Source organism: Oculina patagonica, chromosome 8 (genome assembly GCF_052425735.1).
Source record: "Oculina patagonica isolate OP01 chromosome 8, crgOcupat, whole genome shotgun sequence".
NCBI lineage: Eukaryota > Metazoa > Cnidaria > Anthozoa > Scleractinia > Oculinidae > Oculina > Oculina patagonica.
In genome coordinates this window covers 15571079-15599025 of record NC_135765.1, presented here as the reverse complement: position 1 = coordinate 15599025, position 27947 = coordinate 15571079, and the positions used below count along the sequence as shown (strand labels likewise).

General features: G+C 36.3%; 1 protein-coding gene across 1 annotated transcript; it reads right to left on the bottom strand.

Annotated features, from left to right (window-relative positions):
• Window positions 1-79: 79 nt before the first annotated feature.
• Window positions 80-27121, bottom strand: LOC144663928 (leucine-rich repeat and calponin homology domain-containing protein 1-like). The gene is made up of 20 exons (XM_078525021.1): window positions 26900-27121; window positions 26625-26772; window positions 24854-24980; window positions 23460-23565; window positions 22765-22901; window positions 21450-21515; window positions 20867-20919; window positions 20008-20095; window positions 18317-18535; window positions 8548-8723; window positions 7567-7677; window positions 5637-5679; window positions 5354-5452; window positions 4918-4956; window positions 4058-4153; window positions 3902-3956; window positions 2248-2348; window positions 1438-1575; window positions 1060-1137; window positions 80-573 (listed from the first exon to the last, which is right to left on the bottom strand). Exons 1-20 carry the CDS (start codon window positions 27033-27035, stop codon window positions 472-474), a joined length of 2118 nt encoding a protein of 705 aa, XP_078381147.1. The 5' UTR covers window positions 27036-27121; the 3' UTR covers window positions 80-471.
• Between the last annotated feature and the right edge of the window lie 826 nt (window positions 27122-27947).

Genomic DNA, 27947 nt, shown 5'->3' with positions numbered 1-27947 from the left:
GTAAAAGGATTCCACTTCAATTGTCCACTGCTAGAACTCATTTTCCCGAAAAAAACCACAAAAAACAAAAAAAGACGTTAGAGATTATCTCTCCCGTCCTCGGGACCACTGAGGTCTCAAGCCCAACAATTCTAAAACTGCTGTTAAACACATTTGTAGGTTTGCAAAGGAGGAAAAACAATGCAATATTTTAATAAGATTACCTATAAAAAAATCAAGGGGTTCTCCACAGTCCATTCACCCCTACCATGATATAACAACATATAGACACTACACGTTCAATCTACAATCCTACCCAGATCAAAACGTCTTTGTACAGGTATCAATAATAAATGTCTTTTTCTTTGGTTTCAGCAGGTCACAAAGGAGGATTTTACGTCTTTTCCTCTTTTAAATATTTTTTACGGCATTCACCTTGGTGTTCAAATAAGGAATCACCATATTTCTTGTTTCACTGTGTTCACTGTACTGCTATACTCCTCCATCAGCGTGTTCTAATAATGATTCTACCGTCAGGCACACTCGTAATGGACTTTTCTCCTCGAGAATATCAGATGGCGTACAAAGTTTATCCTACAAAATAAATTGAAAATCTATTATAGAACAATGAATGTTTGACTCGTTAAGGTAGACGTTTAGAGGTTAATACTGAATAAAATGAATCATCACTTCTGAAATAATTTGTACCATTCAATTAAAAAACAAAAAATACACACTATATAATACATTATAATGTCATAAACCACGACAGAAATTTGGGAATACGACAGAAAAAACACAAGCCACAGGCAAGCAGACAAGTGTTTTTTTTTTCAACATTTTTTACTTGCTTTATGATCAAGATATAACGTGCGCAAAACATGACTTTTTGGCCTATCAGAACGCATACAGAATTCAATCCATACCGTCAAATTCAGATAACAACTAGTAAGCCCTAAAAGCCGTTTTTGATGGGCCTATTTTCGAGGAGTTTTAATATCGGCAATTTACGGTATTTGCGGTTTTATTTTCCAGCTACTAGTATTGTTCAATAAGAACAGTCAATGTACAGTCGGTTACCTTGTCTACACCAAGCTTTCTACAGGCTTCAAGAAAATAATCCACATTTTTCTGACATTTCGGCATTGTAAGTTTAGGCTGTAAGACAAACAAACATGATCAGTTACGCCTGGCCATGGCAAAGTCCACGCAAACCTTGTAGACCTAATGTTTCTCCTCCTGACGTCACAAGGCAGGCTCTGTTGACACATTATTATCTATTACAGTGTGAATCTCTCTGAAGCGGATCCGCATGATCCGCTCACCTCAGGGCCACCAGTCTGTATACTACTAATAGCATACGAGTAGTTCAACCAATCAGAGTGCCGCATTATGCAAGAATTTGGTCAACATGTTTGTGAACCCGCAACTAATCAAATGGTTCTGCTTAATTCTTACCACTCCTGCTGAGGGGATATGAATGCTGGGAATCATTCCTTTCCTGATGTGATTGATAAGATGACAGAGGACAACACCATCAGCAAGTGATGCTGGTAAATCATCTGGTAATGCAACCTTAAGACGACTCTCAATACCCTGCCATGAAAACGAAAAAAGAATAATTAAATTGTTGAGAATGATAATAGGGACCTTTAGATAGAGGTACAAGTACTAGCCTGCGAACAGGCTATACAAGTACGACATTGAGACTTCCCAATTTAAATCCAGTTACATTCCCAGAACCCCTTACTCCTCCCCTGTTGCGACCATTTGAAAAGGAGATTATCTGTTCCAGATTGATGTAAAACGTGATGATCCAAAGCATAAAAACTAGCTTTGAAAGGTAGTACTCGTAACCACTCTTAAGGTCTCTATAGTGTGCTAGACTGTGGAACATCATTCCTATCACTCCCAGGAGAAACAGCTGACGTGTGAAAAAATTTCCAAAAACCGACACCAGAATTAACAGTCATTCTGTGAAACAAGACAAGTCCTCTACTGATTTTCACTCTTCCCACCAAGCCCATGGCACCATGACTCGCAGCTTTGCTTCTGGCACCCTTAGTCCCCCTTAGCATTGCACCCCTTAGCATTGTGGTTACTTCACATGGATTTTACAGAAACAAAGATACTGCTCAGTCTAAGTCCGTAAGACACAACACTGCAGAGATGATCCAAGTATCACCAGTACATATTAAAAAATCATTTTAAGAAAGGCAGTTCCTTAATAATCACAGATAAAAGACATGTTATAAGTACACAACCAACCTCTCTGAGTCTTTCAAGTTGTTCAAATTCTTCTCTAGCACTATCGTACATCCGTTTTATGGTGAAATTCGGATTTGCTTTATCTCTGAAGGTCGCTGGTACTGACAATAGACAAATATCGCGTTAAGTAAAAAAAAATAAAATAAAAATAGCCTAATGACTGGGGTCTTGCATATGAGCCTTGAAGTCGCGAAAAATGAGCCGGTGTCCTAGCGGATTTGGACTCCATATATAAAAAAAAAAAAAAAAAAAGGAAGGGGGGATTTTTTTTAAAAAAAGGGGAATTTTTAAAAAAAAAAGGAGAATAAAAAAAAAAAAAAAGAATTTACTTTCACACTCAAATGAAAACCGCTCTAATTCACGATTCACGTCTAGTTCAACTCTTCGTTCACGGGTCACGTTTAAACTAAAAATTGCGTTCACGCGCACGTAAAGAGATCTTAAAATTGGGAATCACGAAACAATATAAGTCCGAATCACGATTCACGGAAGATAAATAGCCTTATTCACGCTTCACGTAAAAAGTATAGGGGACCCTGTTAATAGTCACTGCGTTAGAAATGTTTTGTTTGTAGTGTAAGTAGGGATTTCCACATGTTAACCTTTACTAGGTATAATTGTCAGACTTAAAACAAAGAGAATTTCACCAAAAGCGAAAAAGCAAGTTTTTAAATAGTAATTATAACGAAATGTGCATTTGTGATCAAAGCTTTAAATAACAGTTTGAAAGGGGGTTCAGTTCCGCGAGGTGGGGTGCAAATCCACTAGCGGATATGGACTGGGTGGGGGGTCCATATTCGCTAGCGGATTTGGACCGTGGGGCCCAAATCCGTGGGGGTCCAAATCCGCTGTGACACCGGCAAGCAGACTGGAACGGGAGTAAACACAAACGTGAGCCTACATAGAGGTCAAGTAAAAATAAAAGCTTTAATCACACAAGCTGGAATGGTAGTTGAGTAATAAGTGATAAAGATTGGAGTAAGATAGACGCTGTCTTCAAAGCCTTATCTGTTTAAACTTGTTGAGACTAAGCCTTTAAAGCTATGGTACACATTTTTCTATCAGAGCACCATTCACCAGAATTAAGCTGACTGATCACTCAACATTGTGTAAATTCATAACGTGATGAGATAGATAAAAGAGCAAAAGTTTCTCAGCTAAAACATTAAAGTTGTGACAAGATTTACCCTATGGCATAAGGCAGAAATAAGGCCTGAAGGAGTGATGCTTTATTTGATTTTGCAGGTTAAAGGGACTATGTCACGGAGATTTCGCAGATTTTTGGTCTAAACTGTTCTGAAATTAGTGGCAGGCAACTAAACCCATAAACAAACAATATCTTTGAACATCTAAAGGAAGATATAATCATAATTTGCGGATAGAAATCAAGCTAAGGCTACAAATATCGATTTTTCGAAGACGCATGGGAACAATTTGAAAACGTTTGCCTAACGTTTTCAAGTTGCAATCCATTTCCATCCGCGCCACCCGCAGCCAAAAATGCTAGTTAACAGTTTCAGTGCTCTAATATAGCAAATTTTAATAAAAATGGACTGTTATTTCTAGGTTTCCTGCGACACAAATATAAATTTTGGCTGTTCAAAAATCTGGTAAAATCCGTAACATAGTCCCTTTAAAATACCTTGATACTTACAAGAACGAACTTGAGCTGCTTTTTGTCTCATCTTAATGTTCGGTAAGACTGATTCCTGGAAAAGTAAAAAAATGTTTTCATCACAGAGTTAGGCCACCGCACCTACTATATTTACCCTATATCCAATACCTTATGGTGCTTTCTAGAGCTACATACCTCCCATGCTTCTCTGTCTTGAGCATTGACGTCAGTTTGCGGAGGTGATTCACTGCCATTAAAAGAAACAGCTGCACCACCTTTACCACTATATCTCTACAAAAAAAGAAATAATACCTTCAAACTTTGTTAATACTGTGCAGATACCGTTCACCACATAAAGTGCGTGAGTTGACAGACTATACAGTATGTGGCCCTAAATCCGGACAGCCCTTGGTCCGGACTCTTTCGGTTCATCGTGCATTTTTCCGATAGTAAAAAAAGTTTTAATAAAACCGAACCTTTCCAAAGATTTCTTGATCTGTTTGCTGTCTTAAGCTCGCTCGAATTGTTGCGTAAATTTTGCGTGCCCGCCCAGGGTCCCAAACCAACCACCGTTTTCGATAATACAGAGTAATCGAGTAAGACAGAAGCTGTTGTCTTTTCACATGTAAGCTGGATGGTACGGTAACTTACAGGACAAATCTCAGCTCTCTGCTCTTCTTCTAAGCTGAGAAATACACGTTCGCATCTTTTTCGTCCGTACCAAGGGCCACATACTGTACTTCATTTAAATGCAAAAATAAAAAAATTCCGCCACTATAAATCTCTTCTTATAGCAAACAAATCATTTGGTCCTGACTGTGTTTAAAACTGTAAAATTTCCCTACTAGGGGTATTTCAAATTTAAATTCCATCTAAAGAAGTGCATGCACGACTTAAATAATGACTTTGTTTATTTTGAGGGATATTGTTAATTATTAGAGGGAAACTTAACAATAAACAACATTTTGCTCATAATACAAAAGCACTACAAAAAATTATGGTCCAGTAAGAAATGCAAGATCACAAAAAAGTATTTAATAAGATCATTAGCTTACTGTTTTACTGGACCCATCTCTTGAAAGGTTGGAAGAATGCTGCAAGAAATTTCAAACCAGATCAATACTTGCATCAATCCAACTACCAAACCTCAAAATATTAGATTTTACTATATTGTACCCTTGCAAGGTTGTCAAAATAAGCCAGCAACCAGCGCATTTCACCAGCTATTCCGAATACAGTGTGCCAGCTACTCGGAATATTAGTAGATCAGTTCTGAGTGTGTGTTATCAAGTTCTGAGTGTTTTGTGGTCTCCTATCTTTTTGGATGGAACCTGCTACTCAAAATACCAACTGACAACCCTGGTTAAGAGCATTTAATTAGATTAAGTGCATGCACACCAGGCACTCAATTTATCCCCTGTGATAAAAAAATTGACCTTATAGGCTTCATTCGCTAAGATTAATGACAAAATTATTGGTGGTGGCTCTAACCTTGAGTCGTTCTTCTTCAAATTTCAATCTGGAAAGTTGAGCTTCTCTTCTGCTTTGCTGCATAAGTGCATCCCTTTTCCGTGCTCTAAGTTCTTCCTCCTGGATAAAAAAAAAATAAAATAAAACAGGAAAAAAATAATCTCTTCCAGTCCCATGCTTGAAATATTACAGATGTCCTTTTTGATCAGCATGCATTTCCAGTACACGTATGTGGTTATCAGCGTTTTAAGTATATTTCCTGCTATTTGGAAACATTAATTTTATGAGAGGGATCATGAATTACCTGTCTGCTCCATGCCACATCAGGAGATTCCATCTCAGGGGAACTGTAATGTCAATGAAACAATAAGCAATTACATACACATAATCCATTACCAAATTGACAACAGTATTCACCCTGGAAATGCACATATGAGAGCGTGGTAGGTCGAGCCCAGGGATTATTTTCGGTTTCTATAGTATGGGAGGCACGGTGGCCTAATGGTTAGTGCGCCGGACGAGCAGTCCAAGTTCGAGCCCCAGCCGGGTCACTTGTGTTGTGTTCTTGGGCAAGACACTTTACTCGCATAGTGCCTCTCTCCACCCAGGTGTATAAATGGGTACTGGCGACATAATGCTGGGGAGGAACCCTGCAATGGACTAGCATCCCATTCAGGGGGGAGTAGAAATATTCCTAGCCGCTTAATGCTACGGAAACCGGGATAAGCTCCGGCGGTGTGGGCCGCTTGGCTCGTGGCTTCTCCTTTTTTTTCTATAGCATGGAGTGATTAGGGGATTACTACTCCCCCCCCCCCCCCCCCTGGATGGGACGCTAGTCCATCTCAGGTTACTCCACCAGCATTTTTTTAGGTCGCCCTGACAGTTCACTGGTACCTATTTAAGGGCACTGTGAGAGTAAAGTAAACACAACAACACAATGACCTCTGAGCCTCTCTATGGGTACACAAGGTCTTCGTTTTCTTCACAATTTTTTTTTGCAAATCTTCGTCTTTTTTTAAGCAGATCTTCGTTTTACAGATTGGAACGGTTTGAATGTGTATTCAGTGTAATTTGAGTTTTGACAATTTTATATCTAAGTGTTCATTTTGATCACGCGAATTTTGGCCAATTTCAGATCTTCGCTTCAATCTTGAGATCTTTGTTTTTTCCACGGTGATCTTTGCGTCTTCAATTTCTTCGGAAGTACCCATAGAGAGGCTCACCTCTGTTCGGGCTTGAACTTGGACTGCTCAAATTATAGTCCCATGTATTAATCATTAGGACACCACACCTCCCACATGAGTTGAACCCACATAATAAACCTGTGACACTCCTGCATACAGACTCGATTACAACAAGTTCTCATTTTGTAATAATAATAAAATAATAATAATAATCATTTCTATAGCGCTATTTAGCTAATCTTTCATAGCGCTTTACAATCACTATGCTAAAATATAAAAATAAAATATAAAAATACCTAACTAAATTAATCTATTGAGCTAAAATATCTATACATGCAGAGAGTGAAGTTTTTAAAGTTAAAAATTTAAAAACTAAAAATATCATGATTATTTAACTGGACTTAAAGTAAACGTGTATAAGAAATAAAAATTAAATGTCATAGGCTTCTTTAAAAAGATAAGTTTTTAGGTTCTTCTTAAAAATGTCTTCTGATGCCGATTTTCGGATGCTCAGTGGCAGGTTGTTCCACAGCCTTGGCGCAGCAGTGCTGAACGCCCGGTCTCCGTAGGTCTTGAGTTTAGCCATGGGCTCAGTTAGCAGTTCTTGGCCACTGGAACGTAGTGACCGAGAGAACTTTCTAAAACTTAGCATACTAGAAACATAGGATGGTGTTTTGTCGTTGAGTGCTTTGTAGACTATTAACAGTAGTTTAAAAATAATACGGAATTGTACGGGTAGCCAGTGTAGCTTAAACATTATTGGGGTAATAGAATCATATTTTCTTGTTAACGTGACAATGCGAGCAGCTGTATTCTGAACACCCTGTAATTTACAAATTAACTTTTTCGGAATACCATACAGAATTGAGTTGCAATAGTCGAGCTTGGAACCAATAAAAGCGTGAATGAGAATTTCCGCAGAGTCCTGAGTGAGATATTTGCGAATCTTTGATATGTTCCTGAGATGGTAATTTGCCTCATTGCATATCTTTTTCACATGTTGTTCCATACAAAGGCAATTGTCAATGATGACTCCTAGGTTTGTCTTACCTTGGTTCTTTAGCTGAACCTGAACGTGTTAAAACTTTATAACTCGGTGGACGCCTTGGAAGAGGAGGTTTCACACTGTCTCTTCCACCAAACGATGAGGAAGACAGTCTTCTATAGACAAACATAAGTTGATAAAATTAAGATTTGTAAATGCTATTATAAGCTTTTTCATTTGCTACAATTTAGCAGTCTACTCCTTCAAGAAGCACCAGTTAATCTTGTTTGAGACTCTTGTGAGTGGGCACAGAAAAACAAAACCACAGAAAAATAACACTTGTGCTTGCTTTTTATATGTTTTTGCTGCAGTGATTCCAAGTGAGGAAAACATAAGAGCAAGTAGTTCTTTTGCTTGTGTTTACTCTTGTGCTTACATCGCTGGTCTCTTCTCCATCTTATGCTTGTGATCATAAATACCATACTCCACTAGTGGAAACCAAGCTCTTGTGGCCATTTGCCTTAAGGTCATTGCTCTGTATTGCATTGCGCATCCTTACTGCGCAGAATTTTACGTGTAATTACCGCGCGCACATAAACAAAATGGCGGCTTTTTTCTATGCAGCTTAGTCCGCGAGAGAAGTAAATTGTCGCTTTCTCGTAAACGAGTCTGGTGACCTATCAATTTTTTCTCATATTTTGGGTGTAGTGATCAAATTCTTTCTGTAAAATGAAAACAGATCAATTCTTGTGTTTGAAAAATAAATTATCTCTAAAAACGTGTACTTTGCTAGTACTTGCAGAGGATTTTTAAAGGAAATATATGGAATATACAAGGTCTTCCCGCTCCTAAACGAATCTGGTGACCACCCTTTTTTATTTCAAATTTTAAGTTCCCTTAAAGTAATAAACCAGTAGTTAAAAATCTGTTCAGTTTTATTTCGGGGCAATGACCTTAATGGATGAACTCCCAATCCTCACCACCACAATACTATGATGTTTCTAACACAGAAACACTCCATGAAAGTTAAAACCAGCTGTTCTTACCTCTGTTCAGGAGTGCCATTCTTAGTTTCCATTTTTCTTCTGACCTCTGCTTGCCTCTCTCTTTGTAATTCTTCATGTTGAGAATGGAGTTTCCTTGCAACACTTCTCCGCTCCTCCACCTGCCGTTCTTCCTCTTCCTTCTTTCTTCGTTGCTCAGCTTCAATTTGTAGAAATTCCTGTTCAAAAATAAATCACCAGTACAGAAATCAGAGAACAAAATCAACTCTGCGATATCAATGGAACGTGTAGTGCCGTTAAACCCTGCGAGTAAGAACCTGTACTTTCCTAAGTTAGCCTAAGCAGCTTCTTACATCAATAATTACAAATTTAGGCTAATAGAATTTATTGCTGCTAATAGAAGTAAAAGTGGTATTCAGCCGTTTGTTACATCTGTGGTTATATCAATAATAACATTTTGATTTTCAACATTGGCATTTACATTGCAACTGGAGGTGTCTCCAAAGAGGATACAGAATGTCGACCTATCTTATTTCCCTAAAAGTTTTCGATTTTAGAAAATAAGAACCTGTGTCTCCAAATTTTAGGCTAAAGAGGTTTTTATAAAGTGTCTATCTGGCACATTTTAGCCTAACAGCAGGAGTGGATCCAGACCGGTTTCACTGTTTTACGAAATCGGTCAGATTTTTAAACAATTATTTTTTTTGGGGGGGGGGGGGGGGTTAAAGAAAATTTCTAAGTTTCAAGATCAAATGCGGCTTTAAAGCTTCCAGGGAAATGGTACTGGCCAATATTAAGCATGCTCCCAGGCTCGCTCCTTCGGCACTCGTGTACGCTCATGTCATTGGAAAACAGTCAGCTTTTTTTCTGGATCTGCGCCTGAACAGGTTATTAAAAATTAAAAATTAGGTTCTTGCTTGTGGGCTTTTACTATTCTGCATGATTTAAAAACCACCATGTACAGTATAAGAAACAGTCCCACACTCAAAGGCTTTCACTTGAATGGCCACACACTAGACCATACTCTGGTATCGACATTTTAGATGTGCTACTTTTTTTAAAAAAAAATTGTGACACAACCACTCCAGAAAAACAAATTTCATAAGAATACTGGAAAACGTTCATTTCTAAACATTGAAAATACACTGCAAGAAACACCTTCCCTGACTCAGGTATCAACATTACAAGTACTACATGTACTTTTTAGAACTTTGTGACACAACAACTTTTGAAAAACAAATTTCTCAATAATAATGGGAAACCATCATTTCTAAACAGTGAAAAACTGAAATACCCTGCCAAGTTAATGTTTACTTTTCTGGGTTTGTAGCAAAATAGTATAAAACTATCGAAAGTTTCGATGAAAATACAAAATACAGAACACTCAGTTGACACTACTTGAAATAATTTTCATTATTTTAACGATTTCCCCAAAGCACAAAGTTCTGAAACATGACATTCTAATACTAGGATAGTTTTTAAAACATCACAAAATAAGAATGTTTAAGAGTCAACCAATGATTGACTTTTAAGCCCAGGTCTTTTCAACAGCTGGTAACAAAACATTTTTATTTTCCAAATAATTGAGAGGGAATTGGTATGGAAGGGGGGGGGGGGGGTTAGGGCTTAAAAGAGAGGGAGGGGCTTTTTGAAAAGTAGAACTGCTAGAAGAGGAAGGGCTAATCATAAGGGAATAGCGAAGTGAGTGAGTGACGTCACAACTCAGACAAGACTCAGACAAACAAACCGAAATGGCGGACGATTTTCCTAAACACTTTCTAAAGCAGCCGGCATTCCTAAAACTCTTATATAAAACGAAAAATTTGCTTAGATTCCTTCTATTTATCTCAGAACAGGCTGATGTTTTTGAGCCTCGTGGAGGTTATACTCATTTGCATTCTATTTTTAGACCTCGTACACTTGGCTATTAATTTAAAACAGGGGGGGGGGGGGATACACTTAGAGTGTTTACCACACCGTAACACATCTTCAGATAGTTATCGCTGTCATATCAGGATTGACAGTTCCTAAAAAGCATGACTATGGTCGACAATTGAATTCTCAGTTAACCTCATTTTTATAAACTCTTTTATTCAACTAGCACAAACATCTCTCAATAAAGCAGTCTGAATCATGTTTGAATCACAGACATTGTTTCTACTTGAAATCTTTAATTCCCCCACAGGTGATCAACAATTAGTTTCTCCCAACTATGTTGTCAAGCAGAGAGAAGAATTAAAGAAAATCAACTATGGGGGATTTTGTCTTGAGGTATCACAAAAAGGTTTAACTTCTCATTTGGTATCAAAACATCTTCTTGGTTCACCCCAATCCTAACTGCATTTCAGTTTCACTAGAAACTTCTTTAAAATAATAAAATAATAATTATTACGCAGTTGTTCTTTTAGTTTTACTGATAGATAACACCTCCTCCCTTTTCACAACTTGAAAAACTGATTCTTCCTATTGTAACAATAAAATTCTCCTTATGCCAGTTCTTAAAATTTGTTGATTCACCTAGACACTGAAGTTGAAGATTTTCTTTTATTCTCCTCCCTTGCTTGACAATCATTTAGGCAGATTTAGCAAAGAAAATAAAATCCTAACAACAGCTTGGGCACAGGATCTAGAACACTATCACATTTCTTGTCACAATGCGAAATTTGCAATAGGATATCATGATCTTGTCACTAGAACAGAGACTATAACACCAGAAGTTGTTTGAGATCATGTTGTCTTTGTAATTAACCTCTCGCTATTGAAATTGTAAGGAGAGCCTAGCTGTCAAAGACTGTTTGGAATGTTAAAATGTTAATGAACATAAATAACAAATCAGCAACAGTACTTGATCATGCTCAACAGAATATCCTCCAGCCAATAATTCTCAATAAAGAGTACATCTACAGTATGGGGCCCAGTTCTCGGCCACTTTGTGTTCAACGCGTTTTTTCGCGCCCCAGTTGAATTAAAAGAAAAAATTATTTCCTTCAAACGATAGACTGATTCTTGTGCTCTTAGTATCTTGAGTTTGACCTTTCAACTCGCTATAGAAAGCTCACACGGTCGAGTTTATGCGAAGGTAGGTGAATTTGTTTTTTCGAAAACTTGTTTGTTTAGGACTCCTTAAAATTCATGGATGTAGTTAAATTCGTATTTTGTCCGTGAGCCCCTACCAAACGAGCTAATTTTTGGCATGTAAAACTTAGAATAATTCAGCTTTCTGCTTAAGTTAACTTTTTGTTGAACCGTTGCATATGTTGGTCTTAATTGACTTCGAAATTTTTTCGTGTGACTTTTGGGTATTTGCCAGTCTCGGCCACCCTGCTCGCTATCACAGTTTAGTGCTTTTGTTTTTAATATAATTTCATCTGCTGCAGCAATAATGAAAGAAAGAAATGTTTTAAAAATAAAGTTCAATTAAATATCTAAGTTTTGAGCTGACTTTTGTCTTTTCTATTATTTCTACAACACCTAACTCTTTCAAGACCTTTTCACTGCAAAATAAACCATCTAAATGCATTGGTCACACAACATAGTTCTGCGGGTTTGCCAGACCCTGCACAAAACAAGCAACTAGGCGTGTTAAAACCTTGTTTTCCAAAGTAAAACAAAGTCTCCTAAATTAATTTGGGATCGACATAACATAAATAAGTTTACAGAGTGATTTTATGGCTGTGGAAATTAATTGAGCCTTTTTATACAGAAAATTACGCACAAGCTTTTGGTGGCCGAAAACTGGGTCCGGGTGGCCGGCACTGGGCCCACAAACGGAGCTTTTATTTTTTTATTATTACTCGGGCAAATTAATTTTGACCGGTCGATGCTTACAACAAAAACTGAATAATGTAGTTAGCTCTGGGCGAAATTTCAGCCTGCGGTTCTTCTGAGGTAAGAAATACAAGTTAACGTCAAAAGTGGCCGAGAACTGGGCCACATACTGTACACGGTAAACTTTTTTTTTTCCTCAATAACAAAATTTAATCAACTCTAAATTATTTATCTTCAATAGTTTTGATTTTTATAATTATTACATCTCCATTTAAACAAATTAACAAAAATATTAATTTAGTATTTTCAGATTCATCACAAGTTAACACCATACCATGTTAATAAATTAATCTGTTCATAATATATGCACCATGTAACAGTCTATAAATTACTATAAATAAATTACAACAAACACATACTTTGTACTCCTTTAGTTGACAGTTTCGATACTTTAAATATATACTATACTACTAACAATTTATACAGAACATACATAAATAAACAACCTTTTCAAAATAGTCTATAGTTATGACCACTTTTTGAGGAACCACAGATTATATTTTAGTAGCACAATTCCACATAAAACTATGTCAGTTAAATATATGATCAACTAATAACTTACAACTTATAACTTATAGACTCTAGAGTTAAAATTATGGCAAGTATTTTTTTTTACTTTTTTGAAAGTTAAATACTAATTGACAAAGAAAGATCATGTCAGACTTCGCTGTCTTAGTCCATACACCATGACCTCAAATGTAATATTTTTCTGTCCAGCACAACCCCACAGTCAATAAGCTCATGGAATTTTTTTTACTGTGTTAAACCAAAGCCTTATCCAGGCAATTTTTTAAGACTACAGATAAATAATAAAAATTCACTGAAAAACATTACTCTCTTTGAATGCGTTTTTCATGTTAATAACATCAGTTAATTTTGTTCTTAGCTTTACTAAAGATCTACAAAAGCACTGAAAACAATGTACATCTCTTCAATGCCTTAATTTCAAGGCATTCGTTAATTGCTTACAAAATGCACAGACAATTTAATTACAAAACTGTTGTACTAGGGTATTTCAAAGGGATACATGTATCAATAATTTAGAGCCACTTTTGAAGCCAATATGTTATTTTCAAAGTGATACAATTTTCCAAAACAGAGCATTCCTTTCTTTACTGCAATAGCAATGAACTTCTGAAATTCATTTATGAAATAATCACTCAGTTTAAATGAGGATAACTAATCTTAATTAGCACCGTTTTTAAGAATTTATTTCTGCTTACTCCTAAGTTTTAGTTTTGATAGAGAAGACAGTGTTATATTACATTTTCCAAACGCCACATGCCACTCTGTTCATGTCGCTCCTCTCTTTATTAGTGAACTGGAAATGTGACAAAACACTGTCTCTAGTGTTCAATATACAGTATTACTAAGAGGAAAGACTAGAGCACACAATCATGCAATTATTTAAAAAAGTAATATTAAAATTAATGTTGATAATTTGTTGCCAAAGGGTTTGTGGAACTGTTAAACTTTACTTTTTAAATAAATTGACAATTGTACACACATATATTTTTAAAAATAAGAACAAAAAAAATAATAAAAAATAAGTTACATGCATTACTAGGAGTAGAGCATCTACAGATATCTTTTAAATAAAATCTTCAAATAAATAACTGCAGCTATTGTATGCAAAGATGACAGTTGTGCTGTATATCATGTGCAGAATATCTCAGTTTGAGCTTCACTAAGAGAATATAATTAATATACTAGTAAGAATAATTATTATAATATTTCTTGCTTTATAAAGGACATGTTCATTCCAAAATGGCACTTTTTCTCTTAACGAACGAAAAGGTAATACAGAGATGTGTTACCGGTATTCACCAAAATTTCAGCTTCCAAAGAGCGTTAAAACCCTATGAAATCCTTGTCTGAAGTAGTCCAAAAATTGAGAACCAGCCTCTGCCATTTTGGAGTAACTTAGCAGCCTGGGGATGTATGTGGGACATCAATGAGCTCAACTTGTACTATCTCTCGGAGTTTAGTTTGTGCAAAATGATGCTGTACAAACAGACATTTAAAACAAGCCAATACAAAATAAGAAAGGATAGTCAAGTATTTAAATAATGTTTAAACTTCCTGCCAAACTCAATTGAGCTCTTTGACGTCATACATACATCACCAGGCTGCTAAGTTACTCCAAGATGACGGCATTCAGTTCTCGCCTCATGTTTAAACTTGATTAAGCACTCCTACTCATGTATTAAACATTACTCAAAATATGCTGATCATTACTGGGACTGAAAGGATTAAAAGCAGTAGGAAAGCTTACTTGATTAAGAAAGAACTTTTTTGTTATATTTTATTATGGTTACACGTTTTAAAGGCTGACTTTTCTCCTGGTTTTTCTTTGAAAACCCAGAAAATGCCCAGGCAAAGCAAGGCCACGCAGAAAGACAGGAAAACCGCTCCTGGATTGAAAAGAGCGTAGAGTAAAACAGCAAGAATAGGCCAGGAAGTATTGCTGAAGAAGATTGTCTTGAGAGTGACCTGCGAAGGTGGCCGTGCATTTATCTGAAATGAAATGAAAGGCAAAAGTTACTGTGTGAGCCAACAATTTTGGTATTTTACTTCATGGAAGTAAGTGCTCACGAGTTTCAACTTAGTTCCACAAAGTAATACATTGTTAATGGCCACACAGAAACTTGTGTCTTTTTTTCTGTTTCTTTTTTAACTGTTGCCAATTGAATTTTTTAGCGGTTTATCTCATTAGAAGAATTTAAATTACTTTGGGCCACCTCACTTTAGTGCCGTGTTTAACTTATTAAAAAGCCAAGCATGTGTGACAATTAACTGTTAACAACAGAAGATTAAAAAATTAGTTCACTTTTAGTATTTGTTTCCAACAAATGTCAGAGTGGCATGCTTTGTTGTTATTGAGTAATAACAAAACCAAGCAGAGCAAGACCTAAGTAATAACCACACATCTATAGTTTACCATGTTTACTTATTATTGTAACAAGAAAACATTATTATAAGCTGCAAGGTTTTCTTTTAGGCTTTCTTCGCCACCTCTGTTTAAATGTTTTCTAACTATTTCGATTATGTTGTCATAATGTTCGCTAAAAAGGTAAAAATATTATTTACAAGGCTAAAAAAGGTTATAATTTTAAAAAGGAACTGAACGTTTTCGACTTGTTGTCATCATCAGGGTTAAAAGCCGTCCGTGATTTACATCGTTTTTATACTCAAGTTATTCCCGAAGGGAACAACTGCGCAACATAGCAATTGACTTGTTTGTTCAAAGTTGGGCTCTTTTGTTGGATAATTAGTCCCTCTATGATATTTCTCTTAAAGTACGATCTTGCCGAACAAAGGACTTCCCACTGGAATGAGTGGCTTGCCGAAAACGTTCGGCTCCTTTTTAAAATTTTATAACCTTTTTTAGCCTTGTAAATAATATGTTTATTTTGATTATATTATTTACGTTATTGTTACTTGATGTGGTAAATAGCATAACAGGTGAATAAAATGCTTGAGATTTGCAGTGGAGGTGAGCAAGACCAAAATGGTCATGGAGTGGTGTTTTTTTTTTTTTAATTTTTGTGATTTGGTTATTTTACTAAATATGTATAACAAGAACAACCTTAGCCACCTTTAAATCTTTAGTTATCTATAGGATTTTAACTTAACAAACTATGATATTTTTCTCACAATTTCAGGTACATGTACAATGAATGAAATCAATAGAGAAATATAAATACAGCTACATGTACAATAATTATGTAACAATCAGGAAGAAGTTTAATCTTTAACAAAAATGTGTTTTATGAAAAGAAATGATGAAATAACCTTTATGTCAAGCATGGTAGAGACAAAAAGAGAAAGATATTTATACAGTGAAATCCCAATTGGTTGAACCTCCAAGGAAAACAAAAATCGGTTCAACAAATAGAGAGTTTAAGAAATCTTTGGGAAAAATTGCAGTGAGCATGACCAGTTTTGACTGGTCAGCATTTGACTCTTTTCAATCCAGAAGTGGTTTTTGTAATTGTGTGAAGTAATGATAATGAATTTATATAGCGCATTTTTCATATATATAGGTTCAAATGCGCTGTACACATACTGTAATTTACTACACAAGGCCAGACCACAACACTGGGAGCTTCATGCCCTACTCTTTGCGAATAGTGTGTGGGTTCTTTAACGTCACCTGTTATAAGACTGAAGATCAGGAGACGGGACCTACGGTTTATCATCCTTTTCCGAGAAGACAAGAATGTCTAACCATTTGCAGATGTAATTACAAAGGCAGCACATTCTCCTCAGTTATTTTTAGCCCCTGAGTGTTGGTCCGGTCTGGGGTTCAAACCCACAACCTCTCGCACAGCAGTCCGGCGCTCTACCAACTGTGCTAACCAGGCGGCGGTATTGAAGCAAGTGAAGCAAATCCAAGGGAAACAAATTTTGGTTGGAGTTACGAGGAGGTTCATGACTTTAAGGGTTCAAGAAATTAGGATTCCAATTCAAGTTTTTTTATTATTATTCCACTGAAAGTTACCCAGGTGACACAAGCTACAGATGCTAGTGTTCATATGCTCTACCAATGAGCTACAGATGATTCATGGAAGTTAGACCATGTACAAATGAAACAAGGTTCAAATGCAACTAAGCTCCCACATATTGGTTTTGTCGCAATGTGAGAATGTATGGAAGAAAATAATAGTACATGTATATAAATAATTACAGTGTAAGCTTGGTAAAAAAAAAAAAATATATATATATTTTTTTTTATTTTTTTAAATATACAATTAATATTTATTAGTACTTTTTAAGGTCTGAGTATTCTTCTGTTAACCTGTTTAAGCAAGATCTTTCCAAACCATCAACACAGAAGATATTTCATCTAACAAACACATGGAATACTTTGCTCATCGTGACATAATCAAAATTTGAATATGTAGAACAAGGTGTGTATCAATCCACTAGAAAGTGTACTAATTAGGTCAACAAAAGAGAGAAGTTTGAAAACATTCCATTATCTGGAACCGCTGGACTCACAGTGTGCTCATTCTTCAAAGTTCTTTTCTTCTGGTTGGTCCATAAATAATTTTTTCTTCATCATTTCTACTCTCTTCTTCACCAGCAGAAAACAAAGAATATGCCACTCTCTATTACTAAATTTATTTATATTTGATCTTGATTTGTCAACTTTTATGGAAGACCATTCACGTGTTTGTTTTCTGCTCTCACAAAGGTGTTTTCAAAACACTTTACTTTAGAGCAAAGTCCTTAAAATTATTTTTCTATCATGCCTACCATACCCACACATAAACATAAAAAAGTTTTGGACACCTCCCATTGGTTGTGTCACAAAGTAATTAATTCTTTTATATTTCCTAATTTCTGATTGGTTAAAGGCAAAAGGGGTACCATTCAACCCTTTTAAAATATGCAACAGTTGCACAGAAGATACATGCATGTATGGGATACTTGCATATAGATTTGATCAAATTCTCTTTTTAATGGTTATAAAGGGGAAGCCTAGAGGCCAAGTGGCCCGCACTTGCCTGAGCTTATCCTGGTTTCTGTTAGCATTAAGCGGCTAGGATTATTTCTACTCACCCGTAAATGGGTGCTAGTTCATTGTAGGGTATATTTATTTTTCAAACCAGTTTGGTTTTTATTTTCCTTTGTTTTAAATTATGACAATGAATTTGGGACAATGAAAAATACAAAAATTAAACTGGCTTGAAAAAAAATAAACCAAAGATAAATTTAAACCACAAAAGCTATGTCTTGTAAATTGCATTGGAGATGCCGACTTCACAAAAAGTTAGAGCCCTGGCATATAACCTTGTAGCAGACCATCACCAAAATATGCAAACATGATTAACATCCATAAATTATGAGCTCTTCGCCAGTTGGAAATGAATGCCATATAATGCCCAAGAGATCGGAAATTTAAATAGGCTTGTATCAATCAATCGATGTCTCACAGATAAACACAATTTGAAAACAAAATAGCAAAAGAACAAACCTTTTCGAGTTCTTCTCCTTCAGTAAACTCCTCATCTGGTTTAGATGGTATTTCTCCAGCTTCCACCTCATGCGCATCAGCAAGCAGTAGCTGGGCTCTTTCAATCTCTTTCTGAATCTCACGTCTCTTCTCTTCTGTTTCAAACACATTGGACAGTGGAGGCCTTGTCCTCTCTCTTTCTCGTAAAGAGCTTGGTCGATAAACATCTTTCTCATAAGTCTATGAAAACAGGAGAGGAATGAATAACTTACTTATACATGGCAGACTTTTCTTCGGGAGTTAATATTCTTTAATGTCAAGCAAAACAATTGAATTTCTGATTGTCTTCTGCAGTTAAATTATTTTGTCACATCTTTTCCTTACAGATGCCCCTATGATCATAAGCAAGATTTATCATAAACAGTAAAATAAACTATAACATTAGTCATACATGTAGCAGAATATAACTTAGTCTGTTTCCAAACAAAATGGCTAATCAAACAGCAACTATTGTCTTTCGCAAATTACACCCCAGAGTTTGCTCAAACAATTCACTCATGCTCAGATGGAGGGAGAGACCTCTTAAGACAGCAATTAGGCAAATGTCCTTTTCAGGTGTTAAAATGAGTACATAAAGCAGTCCAGTGCTTCAGTGGTTAGGAAAGAATCGTGTGGTTCTTGGACAACACTAAAAAAACACATACCGTATAATTTTACTCGAATAAGCGCCGCCCTTGAATAAGCGCCGCATTTGGGACCAAGAAGTTAATAAGCGCCCCCCCCCCCCCCCCAGTCACGATAAGGTACTTATTCAAGGAATTCCGTGTAACTTAAAATAGCACTACAAAGCAACTCTAAAACAGCCTTGGAAATTCCTTTTCGTCAAAAGCAATGTTTCGCAGTGTTATTTTATTTTACCGCTCCCCCATTATTTTTTCTATCCAAAATTCTTACAATACATAGTTCTGTTAACGTTGTGAAGGCCGTGAACTTTGTCGGGACAGCAAGCGCAAAAACTCTCTTCCGTAAAACTAACAAACAAAAGTCCCTTGTTTTTGTTACTGTAGAAGTTTCGTCAATATTCGATTGTTTGTGACGTCCATGCCAATTTTAAATAAGCGCCGCCCTCAAATAAGTGCTGCACTTGAGGCGCGAAAAATTTAATAAGCGTTGCGGCGCTTATTCGAGTAAATACGGTAGATGGTATGTGGCCTGTAAGTACAATAGGCCTAGCTGCACATTCACAGCGAAATTACAAACTTATTGCTAACCCGAGGTGGCCTCCCCCATAAGCCTTGTGGTTTCTTAGAGGTCTCCTCGCCCTATCTTTTAAAGTTATTTTAATTTGTATTTGTAATTCTGAAGTGGCAAATAAATGATGATGATGATGATGATGATGATGATAATAATAATAATAACGGCTTTATTGGACGAGCTTCCACAGAGTGGCTCTTCGTCTTCCAAATAAACTAAATTTACAAAGAGTTATTAAAATATATAAAATATTATTATTTACAATATTTACAATAAAAAATAAAAACTATGAAATCGGAAACTTCTCATAAAATTACACGAATACTATAAAAATGGATCACTAAAAAGTCATTCGATTTGTAAAAAGAAAAAAAGAAAACTGAGGGGAAAATTAACCTATGCGAGACTTTGCATTTTTGAATAAAATGTCTTAAACGACCCTCAACCAGTGAGCTCACCTCTCTTGGAGATGCATTCCTAGATAACTCCAAAGAGTTTGCTCTTCTAACTTTGTCAAGCATCAGGTGATTTTCAGATGCATCATCACTACAAGAGAAATCAAAGGATAATAAATAATTATATACATGTTGTCTTTTTAGACAATTTAATGTGTTCTGCCACTGTACATAACACTGTGTGTGTACAAATAATTTTTGAAAGTAGTAGCAATACCACACACTAAAATATCTAAGAAGGAATAAATATTAACAAAAATTTCTTCTTACTGAAATTCCTTTGCCCCGCACAAAACTATCTAAAAAACAGTTTTAGTTACCAAGGTGCGGAGCTTTGGAACAGCTTACCATCTGATTTGTGGCAAGCACAAACTCTCAATGGTTTTTGAATTGGTTGTCGACATCATTTTTCTTAGTCACAAACTAGCCAGCCACACACTAGAGCATCTAGCTGAGCTAACCATCTTGTGTGCCCGTTTAATTTTGCTCAGCAGATTTCTCTTGTGTGCGGACATTTTTTCATGAGAATTTTACCTCTCGAGGCCTTGAGGAAAATATCTATCGTGTATGATATTTTTTGCCTCAAGAGGAAAATTCCTCAATGTGTGCGGGTGATGTGAGCTACTTGTTCAGCCAGAAATATCTGTAATCAACTGTCCAATAAACACACGCAGAATGCTCACGTGATTCAACATGACAGCTTCCAAATCAACCTTGCTAAGCACTTTGGTCACTGTCCGCAGTGAAATGTGCAGTGTCAATGGCTGAGCAAATGGGCACGCGAGACAAATAGCACAGCTAGTTAGTGTGCGGCTGGCTTAAGAATGTATATAATGTAACTTTGTATTCATTTTGTTCAAACCTTGATGATCTTGGAAGAGAATAATTTCTAAATTCTCTATCAAACGTTCTTCTCTGTAGAGAAAACATCAAAAACTATTTGTAAAATTCCATGAATAGCATGCTGTATCAATGTAAGAAAAACATGAATATCAGTTTGTTTTTTAAAACAGTACTCAACAAATGAAGGGGATTCAGTTTAGAGAGGATACAGTGTAGTTAAAGATGACAAGAATAAAGGTGGAAATGCACAAAGCTTGCAAAGATGGCTTAGAACTTTTGTGACACCACTTATTACAACATGGAATTAACTTATGTTAGGAATTGCAGTTCATAACAATTTGGTTTATTTCATAAAATTTATACTGTTCTGGAAAGGGGATCCGTTAGGTGGGGACAAGGGAAGTATGGGACCCAAGAAAAACTCTTGGGGGCCCAAACACAGATGACTTTGAGGTCCCAGGACACAGAGCAAATACATGCACCTACAAGGCCTAAATGTCTAAATAACAGCATGTGTGAAGTCAGGGAAAGATTGGTTCCCAGCAGTAGGTGAAAAAACATGTGAGAACTTCTGTACAGATACGTCATCACTGGCACAGTACCTTTTCCTGCTCATGAGCTGTGGCACTAAGGTATTTGAAAATATGTAATTTCCCTTTTGTGCAAACCTGCAACAACAAAACAATACAAACAAGCTCATAATCATTTTCTTCTAGATTTATTTGTTTTCAACAGTTTGGAGCGTGAAAAAGTTATACTGACATCGTCTAGAACTTTCCACCTCTTCTGGGTTCTCTTCAGGACATGATAATGAATATTATATTAGCCACTACGTTAAATATGCTGGGCAAGTAAGAAAATAGCACATGAACATTGATTCCCTAATCATTACAGACTTTTTGCAGATTGTTGTTCACTTAGAATGATGTGATTTGAAAGTTTTGTAGTACTGTGACTTGATTGACATTGTCTTTTGTGCAGTTTTAGAGCAGAAAGCTAACTCACAGGAGAAGTTATCTGGGGGAATAATTCCTTAACTTGTTTACACAATATGTCGTAAAAAAAAGTAACAAGGGAAGCTCTGAAAGCTAAGTCAAAGCTAGTTGATGCCAAAAAGAAAACATGAATATAACACAACAAGACAAGACGGGTGGAAGAACAGTCGTGGATGGCAACAGCAGAAGCTACTACCAACATTACAACACTACATGTTACATGTCACATCAATCTAGTTAAAAGAGTCATTCTCATAAAATGGTCTGGCAAATTTGCTATAAAAGCTACAGATGGACTGTTTAAAGGAGAATATTGTTTGCAGTGGCAGATCTAGACTGGGAGGGGCCAGGGGGGAAGCCCACCTCCTTATATTTGGTAATGGACATGAATCCCCCTCCCAGGGGCGGTACAACTCGAGGATTTTAAGTGACGGGGATGATCGAAGGATTTTTTTGGGTTCGAAATTTTCGATTCCGGGATTTTTTGCGGTAGGAAAATTTGGCAAGTATTTTTTTGATTTAAGTAGGGATGTTTTGGGTATTTAAAACAATCTGAACAATCGTGGTAAAGATTTGGCTGCGTTTTTCTGTGAATAAAGTACAAACAAACATGTTTCGCTGTTGATTTTTTGAGGGGTTAATTTTTGATCTAGGTATTTTTTTGGGTTATGTTTGAAGCCCTTGGGATTTTTTTGGATCTTGAATTTTGCCCCCATTCGATCATCTCCGTCATTTGAAATCCCGAGTACCCCCCTGGGATCCCCCTGCCCAAATTTTTTTCAGGTGTACAAACAAAAAAAGCCCCACTACCCTAGTTCAAGGTCTGGATCCTCCACTGATTTGTGAATTGGTCAAGAGTGTGCCATCCTTTTGACAGCAGAACTTCACAACTAGGTGTTCAAAATGACCTTTAATCTCTTACCTGAGCAGGTGGGGACGTCAATGGATTGTGCGCCAGTTCTAGTACTGACAGACTGGTGATCAGACGATAAGCAGGCGGAATCACTGACACTTTGTTATAAGAAAAATCTAACCTAACCAATTTTAATTTACTAAGTTCTGCAAAAAGGAGGAAAGACACAAATTATTTATTAACAAGACAGACATACATGTAACAGTTATAATGTTCACGAAAAAAATACACTCGTCTGATTGATTTTGATTAACGACCACCTCCTATATTTTAATATATATTATTCCGAACTGCCAGAAACAGAATTACAAGGTGAAGGTTCAATCAATTTAGAAAAATTAATTTCTGGGAGAGATTGCTGTTTTGTCTACAAAACCTAAAACTGTCTAAAAATGAAATAAATGACTTTTCACAAATTTACACAAAAAACGAGTTTCTCTGACCAAATATGGGAGAATAAAGGGAGGGAAGAGAAAACCACGATTAAAATTGTACTTCAAAACACATATTGTTCTTTGAAAACCGGGCCCTATTTTTAACACAAAGCTCTACTATTCCTCAAGGCATCTGGTAGTTAAAATACATTAACTTGATCTTAAGTTTTCTACCTTTTCCCTGTGAAAAAAGTACCAATATTTCCCTGACCATGAAAGTCAAGCCGTTCCACACTTTTCACGATTACAGACATCGTCTATCACACTTACCATCTGGTAAAACTTCTAAACGATTCCTCCGAATGTTTAAATCCTTTAAAGATATCATTTCACCCATGCTACTGGGCAAGTGGATTAATTCATTTGAGCTCAAATCCTGCAAAGAAAAAAAAAAAACAACAATAAAATGTGATAAGAAACAAATCTACCAATGCTTCACTAATTTTTCTTTTCTTTTTCAACTGTCAGAGATGAAAACCTTGGACTAGACTAGTAGATGGTTGTATACAGAAAAAGATAAAACAAACCTGTACATTTAACCTGTTTATACCAGGCTCAAAACGCGAATTAATGTTAGTACAATTTGGTACTTTTCTTTGTTTTAGTGTATGGTAATATATGATAATGAATATTAATCAATGGAAAATACCAATTACCATACTTTCATCAAGGGTAAAATTACACCATAATGAATGGGCAGCTGCTTGTGTTCACAAACAGTACCAGCTTCTCACAAACTGGGACTTCGTAGAAATGGTGTAGTGGCTATCTGTGTTTATTTATATTTATTTATTTAAGGATTCGTACAAGTACAGGTGCTTAACAATAGGACACAAGTCCCCTACTTGGTTAAAACACCCACACCCAGCCCCCTAAAAAATATCCCGAAAAACCCTTCCCTGATCCGACTAAACTACAAATCAAATAAATCTAAATAACACAAATACAATCTGAAATATACTAAACAACTTAACAAGTACAGACAGAGAAAATATTAACACGGCGACACTCAGGACAAATTAATTAAAAAGAACGAAAATTGTCACCATCAAAAACATTTAAAAGTGTAGTGGCTATCTTGTTGCCCCCAAATTAAGATCTGAATTCTAGGCTAGGCAAGATACTCAAGTGCCTCTCCCCACCCAGGAGTATAAATGGGTACCACTACATGTAAATTGTTGGAACCGACATTGGACTAACATACAGGATTTATCTCCCAATGTTTAATTGCCAGTACCCATTTATACACCTGGGTGTGGTACTGTGAGAGTAGAGTGTCTTGCCAAAAAAAAAAAGACCTGGCCAGGCCATGAACCTGAACTGTTTGATCGACAGTTGTATAGTTCAGCAACTAACCATAAGGTAACTGCACCTTCCTCAGATAAAGTACCTTGAAATATTAAGCCTAGATTTTTCATGTTCTCTATCTCTGTAATGCACCTCTGTCAACTTTCTCCAGTCTAACCATCCTTGATTTTTTGGGGTTTATTAATGTCTCATGGGCAGTTTTATACATAAGATTTCAATCACTATTATCACTGTTTAGAGCTCATAATGATAAATCATTTTACTGTATATGCCTCATTTGCATTTTCCAATGTCCTCATACCATATGGTTCACAATAACAAAATCACATTGTTGCATATTTGATAATAACACTCACCAAATCTTGTAATAAAGTTAAATGTCCAATTTCTACAGGTAGGGAGGAAAGCTTGTTGTTACTCAGGTTTAACACTTGTAAAGGTAAGGAGCAAAGTTCTGAAGGAAATGTGGTGATCTGGTTCCGTCTGCAGATAAATCAAACAAAAATTTAACTGAGAGAGGCTATTGAATACTTTCAACCTTGTACACCAGGTTGCATTCTATGTTTAAAAGATATTATAATTGGCTTTCTTAAGAGAAAAGATTTATTAAATTATTTGATAATTCTTGGTAAGATAACTATTTGGGAGTGTAGAAAAAATAAGACCTCTCCAAAGTTGAGATTGTTCCTGCACAAGGTCGAAATTAAGCAAGAGGTCGAAAAGATAATTGCAATAAGGAACAGAAAGCTTCGCGATTTAAACACAAGATGGGAACTTCTGTTCAGTTGTAATCTTAAATTAACTTTAATTCAAGGAAAGAAATGGAATGTCCGTTGGTTTTATTAAGCTTAAATATTTGACACACTATTAAGTTGTTTTCGTTAATTTTTGTAAGAGAATTTAATTGGGTTTTTGCATTGTCTATATGTGTCACTGTGTGGTGTAAACTGAAAAGTGTAATTATAAGCATTAGGTGTAATAAGTTTAAATACTATATTGTAAGTATATTGTAATTAGAGTAATGTAACATGTATTGTAAATAGCGCTTTTGTGTAAGTAGTGTAATGTAATGCAATGTAATGTAACTTCTTCTTTTTTTGTGTCTTGCAATAAATAAATAAAAAAAAAAAAGGTTGCATTCTATGTAAGGTACGCCGAAGATCTTGGATGTGAATTTAGGGCCTTGGCATAGACGTAAAAAGAAATCTTTGGCATATCTTTATACACAGAATGCACCCTGACATGAACATCTTAATACCCTAATGCCTTTTATTTTCATATGGGTTTTATTTTATTTATAACAATTTTAGCATTTTTAACAATTTTAAAGAATTCTAGTGACTATACTATTCATGGAAGGCAGTGCCTGCACCATTTTACTTCACATGCAGCCTGAGTCAAATCATTTGTGCAGACAACAACACCATATAAATTATCATGAAATATCCACCAAAATCTATACAAAACTGGATCCTGCCTGAGAGCTTGTGCAGAGATAATCATAAACTATTAAAAATGCAATTTTTGCTTTGCAGGTGCAGAGTCGTGACTATTAGACCAACCTTCCCCCCCTCTGGGCTAGTAAAAATGCCAAAAACCCTGCAACTGAGGGCAAAGACATTGCAAATAATTATAAAATATTTTTGCCCAGTGGGATATCTGGGCTAGGAATGTACAGCAAGTTTAATTTTTTTCCTGACACTGATTAAATGCAAATTTTATTTTCATTTTTCACTTTTATCTTGCTGTTAAAATCCAGTTATGCATCCCCTTGAATATACATTTCATTTCTTTATTAGGAAAGATTAAAACTGCCAAAATAAACAAACATACAATTGTGTACAAGGTACAACAAAATTGACATACAACAAATTGCTCCCGGATGAAACACAAATTGCTAAGATGTCACAATAAATTGAAACGGATGGTTAAATTTATCAACACAAAAAAAGCGAAACCAACTAGGTCTTTTTTCTGAAGTACTTCATGTGCATCCCTGCAGGGATTTCATATTTTAACAAGCGGTAAATAAATAGATAATCGATCAAATTGCAGCTCTGATTTAAAGTTCATATCTGATGACAAAATTAAGAGAGATGATTATCTGCTACTGTTAACACTACCCACCTCAAGTTTAACACTCGAAGAAATTTTAGTTCGCTCATTTGTGCTTCTGGAACTCCCCGTATCGCGTTGTGGTATAAATCCACCTTTTCGATCATAACAAAGTCGCATAATTCTGCCGGGAATTCGGACAGTTTGTTTCTCGACAGATCTGCAAGATAAACGACCAATAGCAATATTGTGAGCACTCAAACACTATGTCCACTTGTGAACGAGAAAACTTGTACTTTTGGAAGCACACAAGTTCAATATTTGCAGCTTATAAAAGCTTAGCTCACCGATTTCAATGACATCAATTAGTTCGCAATCCTCCGTTGGATCTGGGAAATCGCGGAGGTTCTTCAAGCTCAAATTCAGCTTTCCCGTCTCCTCTGCTTCTTTGAAGCATCTCTCTAACGGTATATTTCCCGACATGGTCGGGTTTACATGCTATAAGGAAAATATTGGCACTTTAAGTCGACGTCTCTTTCGCCGACTCGGCGACATCTTGGAAATCTCTCAGCCTCGTGCTATCAGTGCGCATGAACGAGATGCATTTCCCATAAGCCTCTGAAGCTTTCGCGGGAAAATATTGCAGACTTCTACCCGTACCCTCGGGATGGGCCGAGCGAGCTTTTTCAATAAATACAGTCAACTCTCTCTTAACGGACACCTCTGTAAGACGGACACCTCCATAAGACGGACACCTGGTGATGGCCCCTGCCGTTTTTCAGTCATTTTACTGTAACAAAACTCTCTGTAAGACGGACACCTCTTTTTAAAGACGGACAACGGACACTTTGAAACCCCCAACGGACACGCACAAAAAGTTATTTTTTTAGTGAATAATACTTCATAACTTGGTATCGACCTATAGCATAGTAAGTCAGCGCCTTTAGAATAAAAAATTTTTTTTTTTGGGGATTTTTTTTTTTAAAAATTTATTTTTTTTTCTTTTTTTTTAAAATTTTTAAATTTGGGGTCATTCCTCCCTCAAGGGACCCAAGAATGGGGGGGTCCCGACGGTGTCCGTCTTAGATAGAGTTGACTGTAAATAAATATCCAGTTGATAATATGTCGACAGAACAATGAACGCTATCCGATGGACTTATCCAACCTTTGAACAACTTAGTGCTGGCTCCAAGAATAAGAGGCTCGGGATTTTTTTTTTTTTTTACCCATAAAAATTAGAAATGGGGACCAGGAGCCCGGACTGCATTTTACGTAGGTTACGCCGAAGATCGGTATGGACTAAAGCGCGCGGCATACTGGCGTACGTTCGTCATGTTTTAAACCTCGCCTCGGTGTATCTTTGGCGTGGGATGCACACGGAATGCACCGTGGGAT